A 15695-nucleotide genomic window follows, 5' to 3' on the forward strand; every position below is an offset into this window, starting at 1 on the left:
GGATGCACAACGCACCCACGAACCAACGCTAGCTCCGTTCCTTTTTACTGTGGACTCGATGTCCTGACAGGCTGGTATTTGTGCAACCTGCACAAACACAATACTGCACCATGATTACAAATGGTGAAATACAATGTAAAACTACCGAAAAATACCAGCTCACTAAAACACAACCGCTCAACTCAACGCAACTACTAACTATACCCGCGGTCAGAGAGGGAGATGTGTCCCCTGTGTTATGTAATATGACGCGTTTGACGTATGAACTTAAAAAAAAGCCGTTGCAGAGCTCAAAATTGCTCCTTTCCCTCTGAATTCCTGCCCTTATGTTTCGTAAAACATATCAAATCCTACATTCACTTTTTTAATTGTAATTTTCAAGAATAAATGTAGAAAAAAAAGATGCTCTTTAATATCTATTTAGAGGAGATCAGTAAAGACTTCGGTGGAGGATTTCATGATCCAGGACTATTTGGGATATTATTGTGTCTAAGGGTTACAGTTAATGGTCTAAACTCACAGGACTTATGGGGATTTTTGGCACCAGAAAATGGGAATAAGGCGTTAAATCTCAAACCAGTGAAAAGCTAATCTTCCTCTTCTTTCCCCTGATGGTCTCTGACGGTCTCTGATGGTGTCCTGATGGTCTCTGATGGTCTCTGATGGTCTCTGATGGTCTCCGATGGTTTCCCACGATCTACGACGATCTCCGATGGTTTCCGATGGTCTCCGATGGTCTCCGATGGTCTCTGATGATCTCTGATGGTCTCTGATGGTTTCTGATGATCTCTGATGGTCTCTGATGGTTTCTGATGGTTTATGATGGTCTCCGATGGTCTCCGATGGTCTTTGATGGTCTCTGATGATCTCTGATGGTCTCTGATGGTTTCTGATGATCTCGGGTGGTCTCTGATGGTCTCTGATGGTTTCTGATGATCTCTGATGGTCTCTGATGATCTCTGATGGTTTCTGATGGTCTCTGATGATCTCTGATGTCTCTGATGGTTTCTGATGATCTCTGATGGTCTCTGATGGTTTCTGATGATCTCTGATGTCTCTGATGGTCTCTGACGGTCTCCGATGGTCTCTGATGGTTTCTGATGATCTCTCATGGTTTCTAATGGATCTCTGCTCTCCCTCGATGATCCCTAATTATCTCTGGTATGAAAAAGAGTAGTTTCGGAGCTCATATGTATGGAAACGTGTCCTTGTCCACCTCACACTTCTTCAGCAGCCCCGATGCGATGGCCTTGACGGCTCTCAGCGTCTCTGTGCAGGTGGGGCTGATCAGAGACTCCGGCAGCAGGAAGCCGTAGTATCCTGTGTCCCGAAGCTCGAAGGCGAAGGCGTACGAGATTCCGTTCCTGTAGGCCCAGTCGATGGAGCTGCCAGAACTCACATCTGTGGGAGAAACACAGAGAAATACAAGATCAGGACTGTAGTTTGGTTTATAAAAATGTCTCTAGTGGTCACTGAATCCAGAAATGTAAGTACACTATGTCTTAAAGTTATATTTCACCACAAAAGGATGATTTATATATATGTATTTCCCACCCACAAACTGGCCCTTCTCCCTACTTCCCAATATGCAGGAGGATCAGTTGAACTTCACCATTAAAGTATTATCGTATCGTATAATAGGTACACGTCATGTGTTCAGGGGTAAATTGGTGATGCATGTATATTAAACTGGCCCTTCTCCCTTCTTCACTGCATGCACAATGACCTGTGGTCTTTCCTGGTGGTGCAACATGGCACCCTAACTTTGTGATGTATGAAGTACTTTACTCACAGAGGGTGGTGGAGGCGGGGCCGTACCGATACCGGACTCCGTACGCAGAGTAGAGAGCGCTGACTGCACTGTGAGCCGCTGATTCCTGCACACAGAGCAGAACATAAATCATTAAACAAGCTTTAAATCTGTATTTCTGCACAGTAGTAAACCCAACACATAGCCCTGCAGCCAATTGAGATGAAAGTCTTTGTAATAAAGGTTAGTTTACAGGTAATAAGGTCCTATAAGAGGCTTATTGACATTATTATACATCAACAAGATGATAAACAATGTACATTAATGTAAACATATGCTGTAAATATATTAATAATTGTGCTATTAGGCCAGTTTTAGCCTGTTTAGTATACAACCCTTTATTTGTGTCTGCATGCAGCTGCTATTTGTGCTTAATTGATAACATATTGTATTTATAAGTACATCTTTAATCATACTATATCAACCTGGTAGTGTTCCTTTGAGATGTGCATCTGCAGAAAGCGTAGCTAACTGAGTGTGCACAGGTAATACGGTCCTATGAGAGGCTTATTGACATTATTATGTACTAATAGGACTATATACTCATTTAATTTAATTTTGAAATATACTGTAATTGTACTAATAATGGCATTAGGTCAGGTTACTATAGAAGTCTTTATATTCGTTGAAATCCAGCTGCTATTTATGTGTTTTATAAAGTGTGTTTTTGTGCTTAATTGATCAAACATTGTATATCTAAGTAAGTCTTTCATCATACTATATACATAGCTAACTGTTGCATTCAAACAATCATTATGTCATCTTTATAAAGCAGCAGAATAACTTATATTAACACATACTGCTAACACCTGTCACATAAGGACATTTGCACCTAGTTATGAACACTTATTGGAAGCACTTTAATGTGAAGCTTTACAGAAAACACTTGTAGATGATGGGTTTTTATTCTTTACCACGCAGCTGAAGTGAATAAAGCAGCAGCGTAACTTAGAAAGGTTGCACAATGACACAAGTACTAACAAAGGCGTTTATTCATGTTTGTTTTATAATCTCAGAACTAACAGGATTATGAACTCTTTTAAAGTCTCATGAACACATACTGCTAACACCGTCTCATAAGGACGTTTACGGGCCTTTGCACCTAGCTTTGAACACTTATAGCACTTTATCATAAAACTCTTGCAGATAATGTTTCTTCTTCCTCACCACGCAGCTGAAGTTGGGTATAGTTGCGTACTTGTATGAGTACGGGTAGAGCAGCATCTGAGCGTAGGCGTGGATTGAGATGTACGCTTTCACCCTCTTCCTGTTCTTCCTCAGGAACTTTGCCACGGCTTTCACCTCGGGCTCAGACTCAGGGAAGGGTCCGCAGTACGTGTCGTCACACGGGTGAGAAGAGGCTCCTTCCTCTATAATAAGAATACATTTCATTTAGACAGCACACTTTAAAAACAATGTCATCTCAAGGTGCTTCAGAAGGCTATGAGGAGAGTGTGGGAAGAGGCACCTTCCTCTGGGGGGATTTATTTATATAGCACCTTTCAACACAAGGCAATTCACAGATAAAACATTAAGAGCATTAAGACATGTGTTAGTGAGGACTCTGAAGGATCTGCAGCTTTCTAATAGAATAGACTGCTATCAGATCCCTGTCATCATCTCACTTTCAGCTGCTCTTGTTATTGATGAAAGTGATCTCAAACTGTAATGATTTGATTTATTACTCCATGAATTGAACAGACTGTACGTGGTTTGTCCTTGTTTGTCATGCTCTGCTTTCTGTTATTTTGTTCATGTCTGTCTGTGAGACGTTGCTTTTGTCTGCATCTCAAGGGCTTTATCCTAAAACATACATTTCTATTAGAATAGACAGTGTGAAGAACTCCACCTGCAGTAAATGCTCAGATCTCCTATGCAGCTGAGGGTCATTGAACTCACCGCACCACTTCACCTTCCAGTTCCTGTTGGCGTCCGTTCCTCTGCAGTGGAACTTGTGGTTCTTAGACCGGGTTTTCCTCCAGAACCGATCCTGAAGGAAACACAGGAAGTGAAGGTCTTGTTCAGTAAGTGGAGCTTCCTGTCGACTCAACTGATGTTAGAGAGGCGTTAGTGTGTACAGAGGAAAGGGCTGCATCATGACAAACAGCACATTGTGTTTTTATTACACTCTGATCCAATCGGTCACAAAATATTAAATACACTACCACATTTATTTTTTTAAATCAGGTGAAGGAACCTGTTGCCGGGTAACTTCTACTTCCATCATAAAGGTAATATTGAATTCATTTTAAAACAGGATAATAACCCCAATGAATAAAGTAGCCAAAGTGCAGAGTGAGTGGACCTACAGTGAGTTGACATAAGGCTGTTAGCATGTATTGAGGCCCTACAGTACCGTGGTCCAGCTGAAGTGATACCCGTCCACATTAAACACCGGCATGATGTAGAAGCTGAGCTGGTTCAGGAGACGCCGCGTCACAGAGTCGTACTGGTACGAGTTTATGGCCTGAAATTAATATAACAAACATTAAGTATTAGTACAGAGCACATTTGTCATGCATGATTTGTCCCAGGGTTCCTTGAACGCACCACCTCAAAGTGCTCTTTAATGAGACTCAAGTTAATGAGCTTTAACTAAAACAAAGAGGACCTCCAGTGGCGGACCGGAGTTACTGCATCTTGCAAATTGTTCTAATTTCTTTGATTTTTATTTCAGATTTCATGCTGCTTTTTAGTCTTTTCCCTCTTGTATGTACTCACTCACTCCCTCCTCCTACTTGAATCCTTCTTTAAAAAAGTCCTTCCTTAATAAAGTCCAAATATATATCACTTTGTTGTTTTAGTTGTTGGAGGCCATTTAAAGAAGCGTGTGCAGACAGAGTAATGGGCGTAGTTTATTATTAGCACAGATAACTCCTTAACCTCTCTCTCTATACAGTATATATATATTTATTTAAGGGCAGCTGCTGTGTGCAAATACTCTGGCACACGCCCAACGATTGTAAAGAAGCCAGTGTGTATGAAGAAGTTCAGCAGGAGGAAAATTGAGGAACTTTTAAATAGAGGTGATTTTCCAGAGAGTCGATACAGGTGTAAGAGGAAAATCTCAAGACATCCGAAAGCAGTCTGCAAGATGTTCAGAGGGTCTGTATGGTCTCAACTGGGGGGATGGGATTGTTTAAAATGCATTTATTATAATACATCTAAAAAATATAATATTCTAAATTCCTTCATGATTGTGGAGAAATGTTGTTAAAAGAGCTGTCGTTACATTTTCAACGACCTGATAACCCGAAACAATGTGAATCCCAGACGTCAATCAGTACAAAATAATACACACACACACACACACACACACACACACACACACACACACACACACACACACACACACACACACACACACACACACACACAGGGTTTAATATGCGTCCGCACCAACAAGGATTACTTTAACTCGGCTAAATGGGATCAGATAATAATTTTGTTTAAGACAATATCAATGGTTTTCATTTTGTTAACACAGAAGGCTCTTTTCAGTAGTTTGTCTTGCACTCGTCTGGCAGAATACATTTTAATAAATCCAACAGGCCACCAAACGGTTTGCACCTCACTCGTATAAATGCATTCTGAATGCTATTTTCTTCCATGCTGTGACAAGAGTGTCACAGCATGGAAGAAAATAGCATTCAGAATGCATTTATACGAGTGAGGTGCAAACCGTTTGGTGGCCTGTTGGATTTATTAAAATGTATTCTGCCAGNAGTGATCGGAGGTGTGGAGCGGGTTTACAGAGAGGTTAGAAGTAGAGGAGTTCCTTGAGAATATGAGATCAAGGACATTGCCAGCTTTATGAGTTGGTGGGGATGGAGACAGTGAGAAAGCAAAGGTGGTTAACAGAGATGTTAGTTCAGTTTATAGTATATAGTTATATATAGTTATATAGTTATAGTTATATAGTTATAGTTATATAGTTTATAGTATTACGTTAGCTTTTCATTTCTGATGATTGCATTAGGCGTCAAAAATCACTAAGTAGGGTTAATGTGTCGAGATTATCCTGCTAAACGTGACTAAAAGTAACATTAACTTTTATTGGCGAAAAAGTTTACTTTACTGCAATATACTGATATCTAATAGTTAAATTCTGGGTCTGCCTACAAAAATACATCCTCACTGCACTACTCCAAAATTACTCAATCACACAAGGAAAGAAATAAAACACAAAAGCTGTTCAAGTGTTAATGGTTTTACAGTTAATGATCAACGCAAGTGCTTTGAGTGTTTGTTTTTTCTATAACTTCTCTTCATCAACCCACTATACCGATCAAGTGTAACAAGTGCATTCCAGCACATGTGCACAAGCTTAGTATAGACATTTAAGGATAAACACTAAAGGTTGTCATATTAAAGAGGATTTTAAAGCATTTCTGTTTAAATCATTTAAATGGATATCTGCTTGTGTCTGTCCAATCTGGCTTAAGCTTCATGTGTTCATATGCAATGACGCAGATATATGAGGTCAGTGGCCTGTGTCTAGCGTGTGTACTGGCACATTGTTTGAGCGCAGAATGTCTGTTGTGCTGTGCTGTTATTCTTTTATGCGTTAAATTACAGCGAAACATGCATTATCACTTTACTTGTGCTTTAATCTAGTTGTTTGAAGTTTTTTAGACCATCCGAGGGGATGATCGCTCTTTTGTGCAATTAGTAGCCTTTCCAAAGTGGCGGATTTGCAGCTGTGTTTTTATTCAAAGTGCTTGAAACCCAGTAGTGGTAGATTAACACTGGAGACACGGGCAGGTTTTACCAGCACTGATAGCAGGAATAAAAGGCGGTTGGCAGAAGGGGAGGATTCCTGTAAAGGCAAATGGATCTGGGAGGGAGAATAATGGAATTTGCTGGATTAAAAAGGAAGAGGGGGGGGCCAGAGGTTAATGCGCCGGGTTATTGTGCATTACCCCACTGCTCATCCTCGCCTTACATGGCTCTGTGTGACATCCACTGCCATCAAAAACATACCCACCATTACATTAGTGGCACGGCGTATGCAATATGCCAAATTGCTTTTTCAAAGTTGTTTTCCCTGCCCACGGTTATTCATTATATTCATTTCATTTGTGGCTTGGATGTTTTTGTGGAAACACAGTGTCTGCTCTTCTGTTTTAATCTCTCAAATGTAATACCATAAGCTGTGAACAGATATCTAGGGCATATTCACAAGTGAGTGTGCTCACTGACACAGTGCTGAACATATTGGAGGTCTGGAGGCAGCAGGTGCTTCGGGGATCGGACGGTAACAGGTGCTCGTTTATGGGCTTTAATAAAACGCTGCACTAAAACCTTAAGAGTACATGAAGCTAGAACGATGCAACACAACTTATAGTGTTGCTTCAAAAAATAACTATATTTTACTTTTTATGTGACGCATCTCAGGATCGCACTCACTGTCAGCTGACCTGATAAAAGGTACAGGTGAAGCGACGTGAGGATGTTGCAACTTGTCTCTTTATATATTGTCAAATGATTTGCTAGGTGTCTAAATATAGCGAATGTGGCCCTGTTTGCATATTTGAGGCAATAGTTACACACCAAAAAATTGCTACTGTAGGCATGGTTCTAAAAGCATATGGACGCCGCTTCGGATTAAAAGGTCAGCTCAATGTCATGCAATGCTGTGTCCTCCATGTTATTTGGAATTAGGTATGTTGGATTGGTCAATTGTTATAATTAAATGTTCACAGAACTGAACTAAAATCTGGAATGAAATTGAATTAAAGGAAAGTGGGTTACAGGTCCAATCAGTATTATTTATCATTACATTTAAATTGGTTTTTAATGTAACACTGACTGTTGCAACATTTAAAGATACTGTCCCGCCGATGAGGGCAAGATGCAGATTTGAAATACTTTTCAGAATTTCATAACCAACGTCAATTATTCCTTATTTTCTGTCAAACTGTTATGACCACAACATTCTGAAAAAGACAACCTGTGTATAACTAAAGAAAATATGTAAGGCAAGTATGAGCAACAAACAAATGGAAGGTACAATTTACGAAAATATTAAAATGCTGATATCATCACTGCAGAAAGTCTTAGCCGTGAGTTACTTCCCATTATAAAGTCAGAATTCCAGCATTTTTACAATCCTGTAAGAAAATAAAGATAGCAATCTGTTGGCGTATAGTTCCCTGAAATTACCCATTTTGTTATGATGTTCTGTCAATTTTTTTAAATAGTTGTGTTCCTGAAGAAAAGAGTGAAGAACTTAGTTTGGGAGGTAACAGGTGATCGCATGAATGCATTGCTAGCAAAAAAACGTGCAGTTTGGTAGCTGTATTACAAAAACTGCGGACACTTTTTCTTCCAAGCAGGTATATTATCTCAACACGTATGCAGACAGACAACTAGTCCACCACAGTCTGCCTTTTATCAGTATCTGGATGACACCTCTTTAGTGTTAGGCGGCAGTAATCTTCATCGCCTTAACAGCTCTGTCAACATCCATACAACTAGTCTGAAGTCGCTCTCTCGCAAGTGTGTGAAAGTGTGTGTACACGTGTATGTTCATAGCCTGCCAGGCCATTACAGAGGGTGTTGGTTTAGCAGATGTCACAAACACTTCACAACCACTCAAGAGCTAGAGACCGAGGCACCTTCAGTGCTTACTTAAAACCCTGCAAAAAAACACAATCCAGGAACATCCCATAAACTTTCAAAACTGAAAGAAAAACAATGACGGAAGACAGCGTGTGATAACATGCTTTGCTGCACTGTGTGAATCAGAATTGGTATTCTAATTAAAGTGAAAGGCAGAAGAGCCTTACCAAGCTTATATTTTCACTGGGTGTGAGTAGTGTGGCTAAAACAGCTGTTATCCTTTGCTCGACCAATATAGAGCTGTGCAAGGATGACATAATTTTGAAGGCCGACCTGAAAGTTAACTTTGCAGGGGATTCCTCGACAAAAAGCAATACGTTTGTTTCATTGGATTTGAGAAAATTGCAGTAATTAAAATCTATGGCAACTTCTGACAATCAAAGCTTTTGTTCAGCGGGATAATCTCCAAAAATTAACACCACTTTTATAAAAGCGTAAATGCAAAAGTGAAAAAAGCTAGCGTATTTCTATAAACAAACTACACGTCAACACCGCTAAGCTAAAGGCGGACTTGCGTTCAGCTCGATGACATTTAATAGTTTCATTCAGCCACTTGTTATCAACCGCAGTTTCAAAGACATGTAAAAGCTTCAGAAATTCAACAGAAACTAAACGTAAAAATGTCATAAGCTGGTGCTGCCCATAGAATTTATTTCAGGCTTCTAAGAAAAAAGCTGTTCAAAAAACCATTGACTTCTTGACTTGGGAAATGAGAAGATCTAAAATGCCAACTCATTCCCGGGTTTAGACTCATTCATGCACCACTCTAACAACACAGTGAGAGTGAGTAACACAGGAGCTCACGTCAAAGTGTATGTTCAAAGTTAAAGTAAGAGTGTGTCCTTTTACACACAGACTGTGGATGATCACGCGGTTAAGGTTACACTGATAAGGGACTATGTTGTTGAAAGGATATATGTAGAGTTTGCATTTCTATATGCCAGGAAAAACTCGGTGTGTGCTTAACTTCATTAAGTCACAGAGCAGAGAATCTTCTGATGATTTTCCAAGACTGACTTCAAAGAAGTTCACTTTCTGAATGAAAGATTTTGCTTGGGAAGAGTTTTGAGGTTTTACAATCACCCAGTCACGATACCCTTCTTGAATAATAAATATATACATATTAAAATGCAACTCCCAAAAATAAATAGTAACCAAATAGAACACTTACAGTATGTTAGGAAGTACTACAGTGCAGCATGGTGTGCTCATGGCATCGCTTCTTGAGTTTCACAAAGACCCCTCTGGAACCCCCTCCCACCTGACAACACTGAATCTCTCCCCATTTTCAAATCACGCTTCAAAACATATCTCTTCACACTCGCATAGCCACCCTGATCATTATCCATCACACATCCTCTGTTTTTATTTATTTGGTCATTTGATTGATTTATATACTGCATTGTCATTGTCTTGTTTATGTTTCTTATGCTGGTGTTATCTATTGTGTATCTTGTTTTTTATGTGTTTGTATGGCAACCTTGAGAGCCTTGAAAGGCGCCTATATAAAATAAATGAATTATTATTATTATTACCAGGACTATTCAGCTATATAGCTCAAGGCAGGGGACGGACATTTCCCTGAGCAATTATTCCCTGTTGATAAATTGACACACTCGACCCTTCTCTGGCCTTATGACTACCTTTCTCCTTTTTTGTTGTGTTTATTGGGTAGCATTTTTGATGTACACTTCAGAGGTAGTTTATATTTTTCCTCAGAAAGGATGAGAACTATCTATATTCCAACCCATGGGGCGCTCAGATACACAATGGCGAGGTCATCCCCCAATTTGTCCTGATTATCTCTGACCTGAGTCCTGCTCCGTAACAAGCATCACTTGAATGAGCAGTTAATATTAATCTTTACAACAATGATTCATGACAATTTTCCTGATATGCTCATTTAACTGTATCACAGAAATGTTTTCTTTTTGTCTACATAGTATTATTTAACATGCAGCAACTTAGTAACATTGGTACATTGATGAATAACATAAACATTAAATACTTTTCTATGCCTTGATTTGCGTTAATTTAATGCGTTGATTTGTTGACATTATATATGTACAGTATATACATACATATATATATATATATATATATATATAAAGAGAGAGAGAGAGTTGCTAAAACGTCAGACTCACTTATTTATTTTTAATTCCCATTAAGCTTAACTAAAAATAAACGTTTTGATTGGCTGCATCTGGCTGCCAATGATAGATGTATGACCTATCAATCGCTGCCCACTACACACCAAATCTTCATTATGTGCATCTTTACTCATCGTTTGTTTTCTCTACGACCTTTAGATCTTGGCACATTTTGCAGCTCTGAGTAGAAGCTAGTGCTACTGTTGGAACCAAATACTGTGTTACATGGTCAACGTCGCTACCTAGTGGACAAGGTATGTACTACAACACAGTGTTGAATTTAAACAGGGAAAAGAGCCAAACCAAGCATTGATAACTGGTTAATATCAAATGATAAAAACAACTATTTAATTTTTTCTAGATACCCCTTATCAGCATATTTCATTGTTTAGCTTTAGCATTTGGGTTTGTGTTTCATTTGAGAGCATCTCAAGAAAATGCTTTGACTACAGCATGGAAAGTTAATATTTTTCATGTGTAAAACTAGTGACATGGTTAACTTATACAGTAGCACACATCCTAGATGTGTGGGATAAAAATAATAATAAACTTGATCAATGGGGTGAAATCCATTAAATCAGAGTAGCCGAATTTGTAGATCAATCAGTAGGGTTGTTCTGACTGATTCATTCCACTACACAAAGAAGTACATATTTTCCTGTTTGCTTTTTTCTTAACCTTTCTTAAGACATTGGATATCATTTGACTTGGGTTTGACTGACCTCAGTATGGACATTATGTATACACAATGTTCCATTACCCAATATATTTTAAAGACTGTCTCTCGAGACATAAAGTAAAAAAAGTTGTTCATCATCTTCATTGAGGTTAGTTTTTCAGTTTGGTAACATTGAAGAGGAGTAGAGTTAAGCTTCACCAGTCCTAAACAGGCCTGTTTTTCACATATTTTATTGATGGCACAATGAAAACTATTTCTGGAACTATATCTACTGTTTTTGTCATAGTGACTTTGCATTCACTTTTAAAATCGTTATCACCTTTTTAGTGGGGTACAATATAGCTATGGCAAAATATCGTTATGTAACTTATTACTTAAAAAGAAAAGCAAAATGACTGACTGTTACACATATCCATCTGAATTTGTGCTTGAAATGAAACGTTATGGCACAAAGACTCCTGTTTGAAAATGTAAAAAGGTTGAAGCATTACAGGCAAATGAGGTGAGTGACTTACAGATACGCTCCAGAGCTGCATCCCGTCAGTGTAGCCAATCATGAGGCAAAGAGGAGGGTCAGTAGTTCCACTGTGCATCTCCATGAACTCTGGATTGCGGGCGGTGTCTGTGCAGAAAGAAAGGTGTAATTAGCAGATGCTTGAATCATCCAGTACTATAATAAACAAACAAATGGTTTAAAGCTCCCATGTCATGCTTTTCCGGTTATTACCCGTCCCCTTGTGTGTTATGAAGGTTTGTATGCATGTAAACGGTCTGCAGAGCCAAAACCCTTAAAGTACACCCTGTAGCTAGTAAAACTCTAACACAGAAAATACCTCCACAAAAGGCCTCGTTGTTGAAACGTCATCATCCATTTGATTCTTCCGGGTACGTGCTTACGAAAGCACGTACCCGGAACTAAATGGGCCAATCCGTGGAGCCGTTACGTTACGTCCGCGGAGCCGTTACGTTAAGCCCCCGCTGATTGGTCCAAATTGACCAATCCACACACACACTCAGTGCAGGCAGCTCTGCTGATTTCTGCTCCCTGCTGCAAGCAGACAGTTGGGTTCGCGGATCTCTCTGCAGACCCATTTTCTCACAGCGTTTATCAACCTATAAACCTTTTTCTTACTCAATATCAAGCCACACTTATTGTTTTTAATTCGGCTGTGACTTTGTGTGTGTTCAGGTTGAGTTTGGCTGTGTTTGGCTATGTATCGCTAAACAAGGAAATCTCACCTCCAAGGAGCTCAGCGCGATTCACAACTTACCGACCAATCAGAGCACAATGGGCTCACAGGGAGGGGGGGGGGGGGGGGGGGGGAGAGCTGCAGCGAGCCGTTTAGTGGAGAAAGTGAATACTGCTGAATACACATACTTTACAGAGATGCTGTATTGCACAGTATTTTTCTATTTTAGTATACCTCAACAATGGAATTATGATCAGTGGAAATGACCATGACATGGGTCCTTTAATATTTAAAAAAGTTATGTTTTAATTATCTTCAGTGTACGAGTGACGTTCGTATTGTTTGCACACTGTAAGTCTTATTGTGTGTTATCATGGCAAAATGGGTTCCTTGAGCAACCTACTGTAAAAGCAATTAACCCAGATGCCATTTTGAGTTCTCTGACAGGCGTGTATTTTTTTGACTGATGGCAGATTTGGTTACAACAATTGGATCCCAACTGTGCAAGATGCTATCAGAAAACATCATAGTTGTGCAGTCGGGAAAAGGAAAAAAAGGCTGAGATCGTAGATGGGTGGGCTCCAAGCACCGGCGCCTGAAGACGGGTGGCACACATGGAGCAGCTCGCTTCCACACTGTGATAAAACTCCATCATCACCGCGAAGGGAAAGAAGCAGCTTTACGGAAACCTGAGTGACTATGGAGTTTCACTTGAGTCTGATGACCAAGTTCCACCACGATGCCTGCATAACTCTTCAGATCAAGTCCCTCTCAAAGGACATACAGCACTACTGGAGGAGTAGATTAGAGGTTTGAAAGAAACGTAGTACCTGACCGTCACCCTTCTTATTAGAAGACACCACATAGAGAATTAAAGCAGGCCCATATAAGAGAAGAAAGCAGAGAAGTAACAGTCTGAGTCTGAACCTTGTTGAGCAGCACCTAATACAGTATATCTGTGGCAGTAAATCCTCATTTCTGTATACCATAAGAACTTAGAAATGGAATGCATTCAAAAGCTACCCATGAAAGACAGGCAGAACATGGTTGGATCATCACAGCTATTATTGCACAATCACATGTAGTGTATAAGTACATTTGAAATCTAGAGGCCTGACTGACTTCCCTTCTGTTACTCCACAACACTTTGCACCCCAGTCTGCAGCCCTCCAACTGTCCAGCTCCAATCATCTGTAAGCCTATTAATCTTTAACAGTGTTGGGAAAGTTACTTCCAAAATGTAATACAGTACATATTACTGTCTTTGTTAAAGGTCCCATGTCATGCTTTTCCGGTTATTACCCGTCCCCTTGTGTGTTATGTAGCTTTTTCTGCATGTAAACGGTCTGCAGTCACAAACCATCAAAGTACACCCTGTAGCGAGTAAAACTCTAACACAGAAAAGACCTGTCTATGCTGCCCCAGAATGCCTTGTTGGAGGCGTTCAGCATCACACACACTCAATTTTTTCTCCGCTGCAGCTCCATCGATTTCTCCTCCCTGAGACGGCGGGACGCGGCGAGGCTGCGGGTTTGTGTGTTTGTGTGCTCGGGCTGGTTTCGGGCTGGGTTTCGCTATGTCTCACTGTATCACAGACGGCCACTGGGCTCACAGGGAGGGGAGGGGCAGGAGCTCCAACAAGCCGTTTAGGACAGAGAGTGAATACACATACTTTACAGAGAGGCTGTATGAGAAACCAATGTGAGTTTGGAAAATTGCACAATATAAATCTATTCTAGTAGACCTCAACAATGGAATTATGATCAGTAGAAATGGCCATGAAATTGGGACCTTTAAGAAATAAGTTACATTACAATATTACTGTCTCTGAAATGTAATGAGTTACACTACTTTTGAGTTACTTTTGAGTTACTTTTGAGTTACTTTCACCGGGGTGAACGATATAGTGGAGAACTGGAACAAGACTGAATACATAACTAAACCGTTGATAATCAGCTTGGCGTATTAGTACGAAATGTGGCTGGTAAGAATCATTAAAACCTTAATGACAATGACTGATGTTTACGTAACGGTTTTTCGAGGACGTCGTCTTGGTAGAAATCACGATATCGCGTTTAAATTCCTTCCTAAGGTGTTTATGATTGAGCTATCGTACAGACTACATCCCCTACCTTTGATAGTTTTACATGTGGTGGGGTTACTAAGTACTAAACAACTATCACGATGCATACGCGACGCTTATTTTAATCTAGCAACGAGGAACTTTTTCTTACTATTTTTAATTTTCGAAAGTGGAAGAGGAGGATGTACGGGGTCCTGACCAGGTAATTAGCTCCGAATGCATAACCACCTTAGAGAAATAAGGCGTAGAGTAGGCAAATTTAGAAGCCGTAAATGATCGTGATTAGTCTAAATCCAAAGAACTGGACGTCCCTCGAAACCGAATTAACGTAACATCAGATCATTGTCAGTGAAGTTTTCAGATGGTTCTTTACCTAAGACTATTACAAGTACTAAATACGCAAAGCCTGATTATCAACGAGTAAAGTTATGGTATTCAGTCTTTGTTACCAGGATTCTCACACTAATATCGTCACCAACCAAATAAATGTGTGAGACTGTCTTGATTTAATGGAGATTATATCTCAATTTACGTTGTCATTCCGATAGAAAAGTAGTAGCAGTTGTACTTATAATCCCTCAGTGCATGACTATTTAATGAAATAGACAAAATTCATGGTTTCACTATCGTTTGAGTCTCTTAAGACTATTCTTAGTTCTAGTTTCTAGGGACGGTAAGTGCAGACCCAAGGGACTAGTCGGGACAGCCCCCAAGAAAAGGGGTATTACTGGCGGGAGCGACGTTAATAGGGCGAATAATGTGCCGTATATGATTTGTGTTTGATGTCTCGCGGTAAGCTACAAGGACAATAACAAATGAAGAAGAGACGGAAGAAGACCACTAAATAGAGGCTGCCAGGTCAGTGAGCAGAAAATTGGAGAAACAGGAAAGAGAAGAACTAGGAGGAATGTTGGAAGCTAATAATCAGGTAACTGTCAACCAGACATACTGGCCTGAATGTGTTGCACAGTGTACAATCTTAAATGATAGTCTCCTTCAGCTCAGTAAGTTTTCGGCAGACACATGTTCAACAATCATCGAAATTCCCGCGATGTGTCAACAATACGTATGGTGTAACGGGAAGAAATACCCTAAACGTAATTACTCGACGTGATTTGATGTAAAAATCAGTAAATTTTATGGATCGTGAAGAAACCGA

At 39.9% G+C, this 15695-nt stretch overlaps 1 protein-coding gene across 1 annotated transcript; it reads right to left on the bottom strand.

Moving 5' to 3' along the window:
• Nucleotides 1-1046: 1046 nt before the first annotated feature.
• LOC104958691 (carboxypeptidase A6) lies at nucleotides 1047-11862 on the bottom strand. The gene is made up of 6 exons (XM_010786459.1): nucleotides 11779-11862; nucleotides 4167-4277; nucleotides 3710-3800; nucleotides 2978-3180; nucleotides 1793-1877; nucleotides 1047-1401 (listed from the first exon to the last, which is right to left on the bottom strand). Exons 1-6 carry the CDS (start codon nucleotides 11860-11862, stop codon nucleotides 1187-1189), a joined length of 789 nt encoding a protein of 262 aa, XP_010784761.1. The 3' UTR covers nucleotides 1047-1186.
• Between the last annotated feature and the right edge of the window lie 3833 nt (nucleotides 11863-15695).

Source organism: Notothenia coriiceps, unplaced genomic scaffold, assembly GCF_000735185.1.
Source record: "Notothenia coriiceps isolate Sejong01 unplaced genomic scaffold, NC01 NC01_scaffold00029194, whole genome shotgun sequence".
In the NCBI taxonomy this organism is placed as follows: domain Eukaryota; kingdom Metazoa; phylum Chordata; class Actinopteri; order Perciformes; family Nototheniidae; genus Notothenia; species Notothenia coriiceps.

Coding starts and splice junctions, on each gene's coding strand:
- LOC104958691 (XM_010786459.1), bottom strand. CDS start 11,862: ATGGAGATGCACAGTGGAACTACTGACCCTCCTCTTTGCCTCATGATT. Junction 3,181..3,709: donor CTGGAAGGTGAAGTGGTGCG/GTGAGTTCAATG, acceptor TTCTTATTATAG/AGGAAGGAGCCTCTTCTCAC. Junction 1,878..2,977: donor TACCCAACTTCAGCTGCGTG/GTGAGGAAGAAG, acceptor CTCTGTGTGCAG/GAATCAGCGGCTCACAGTGC.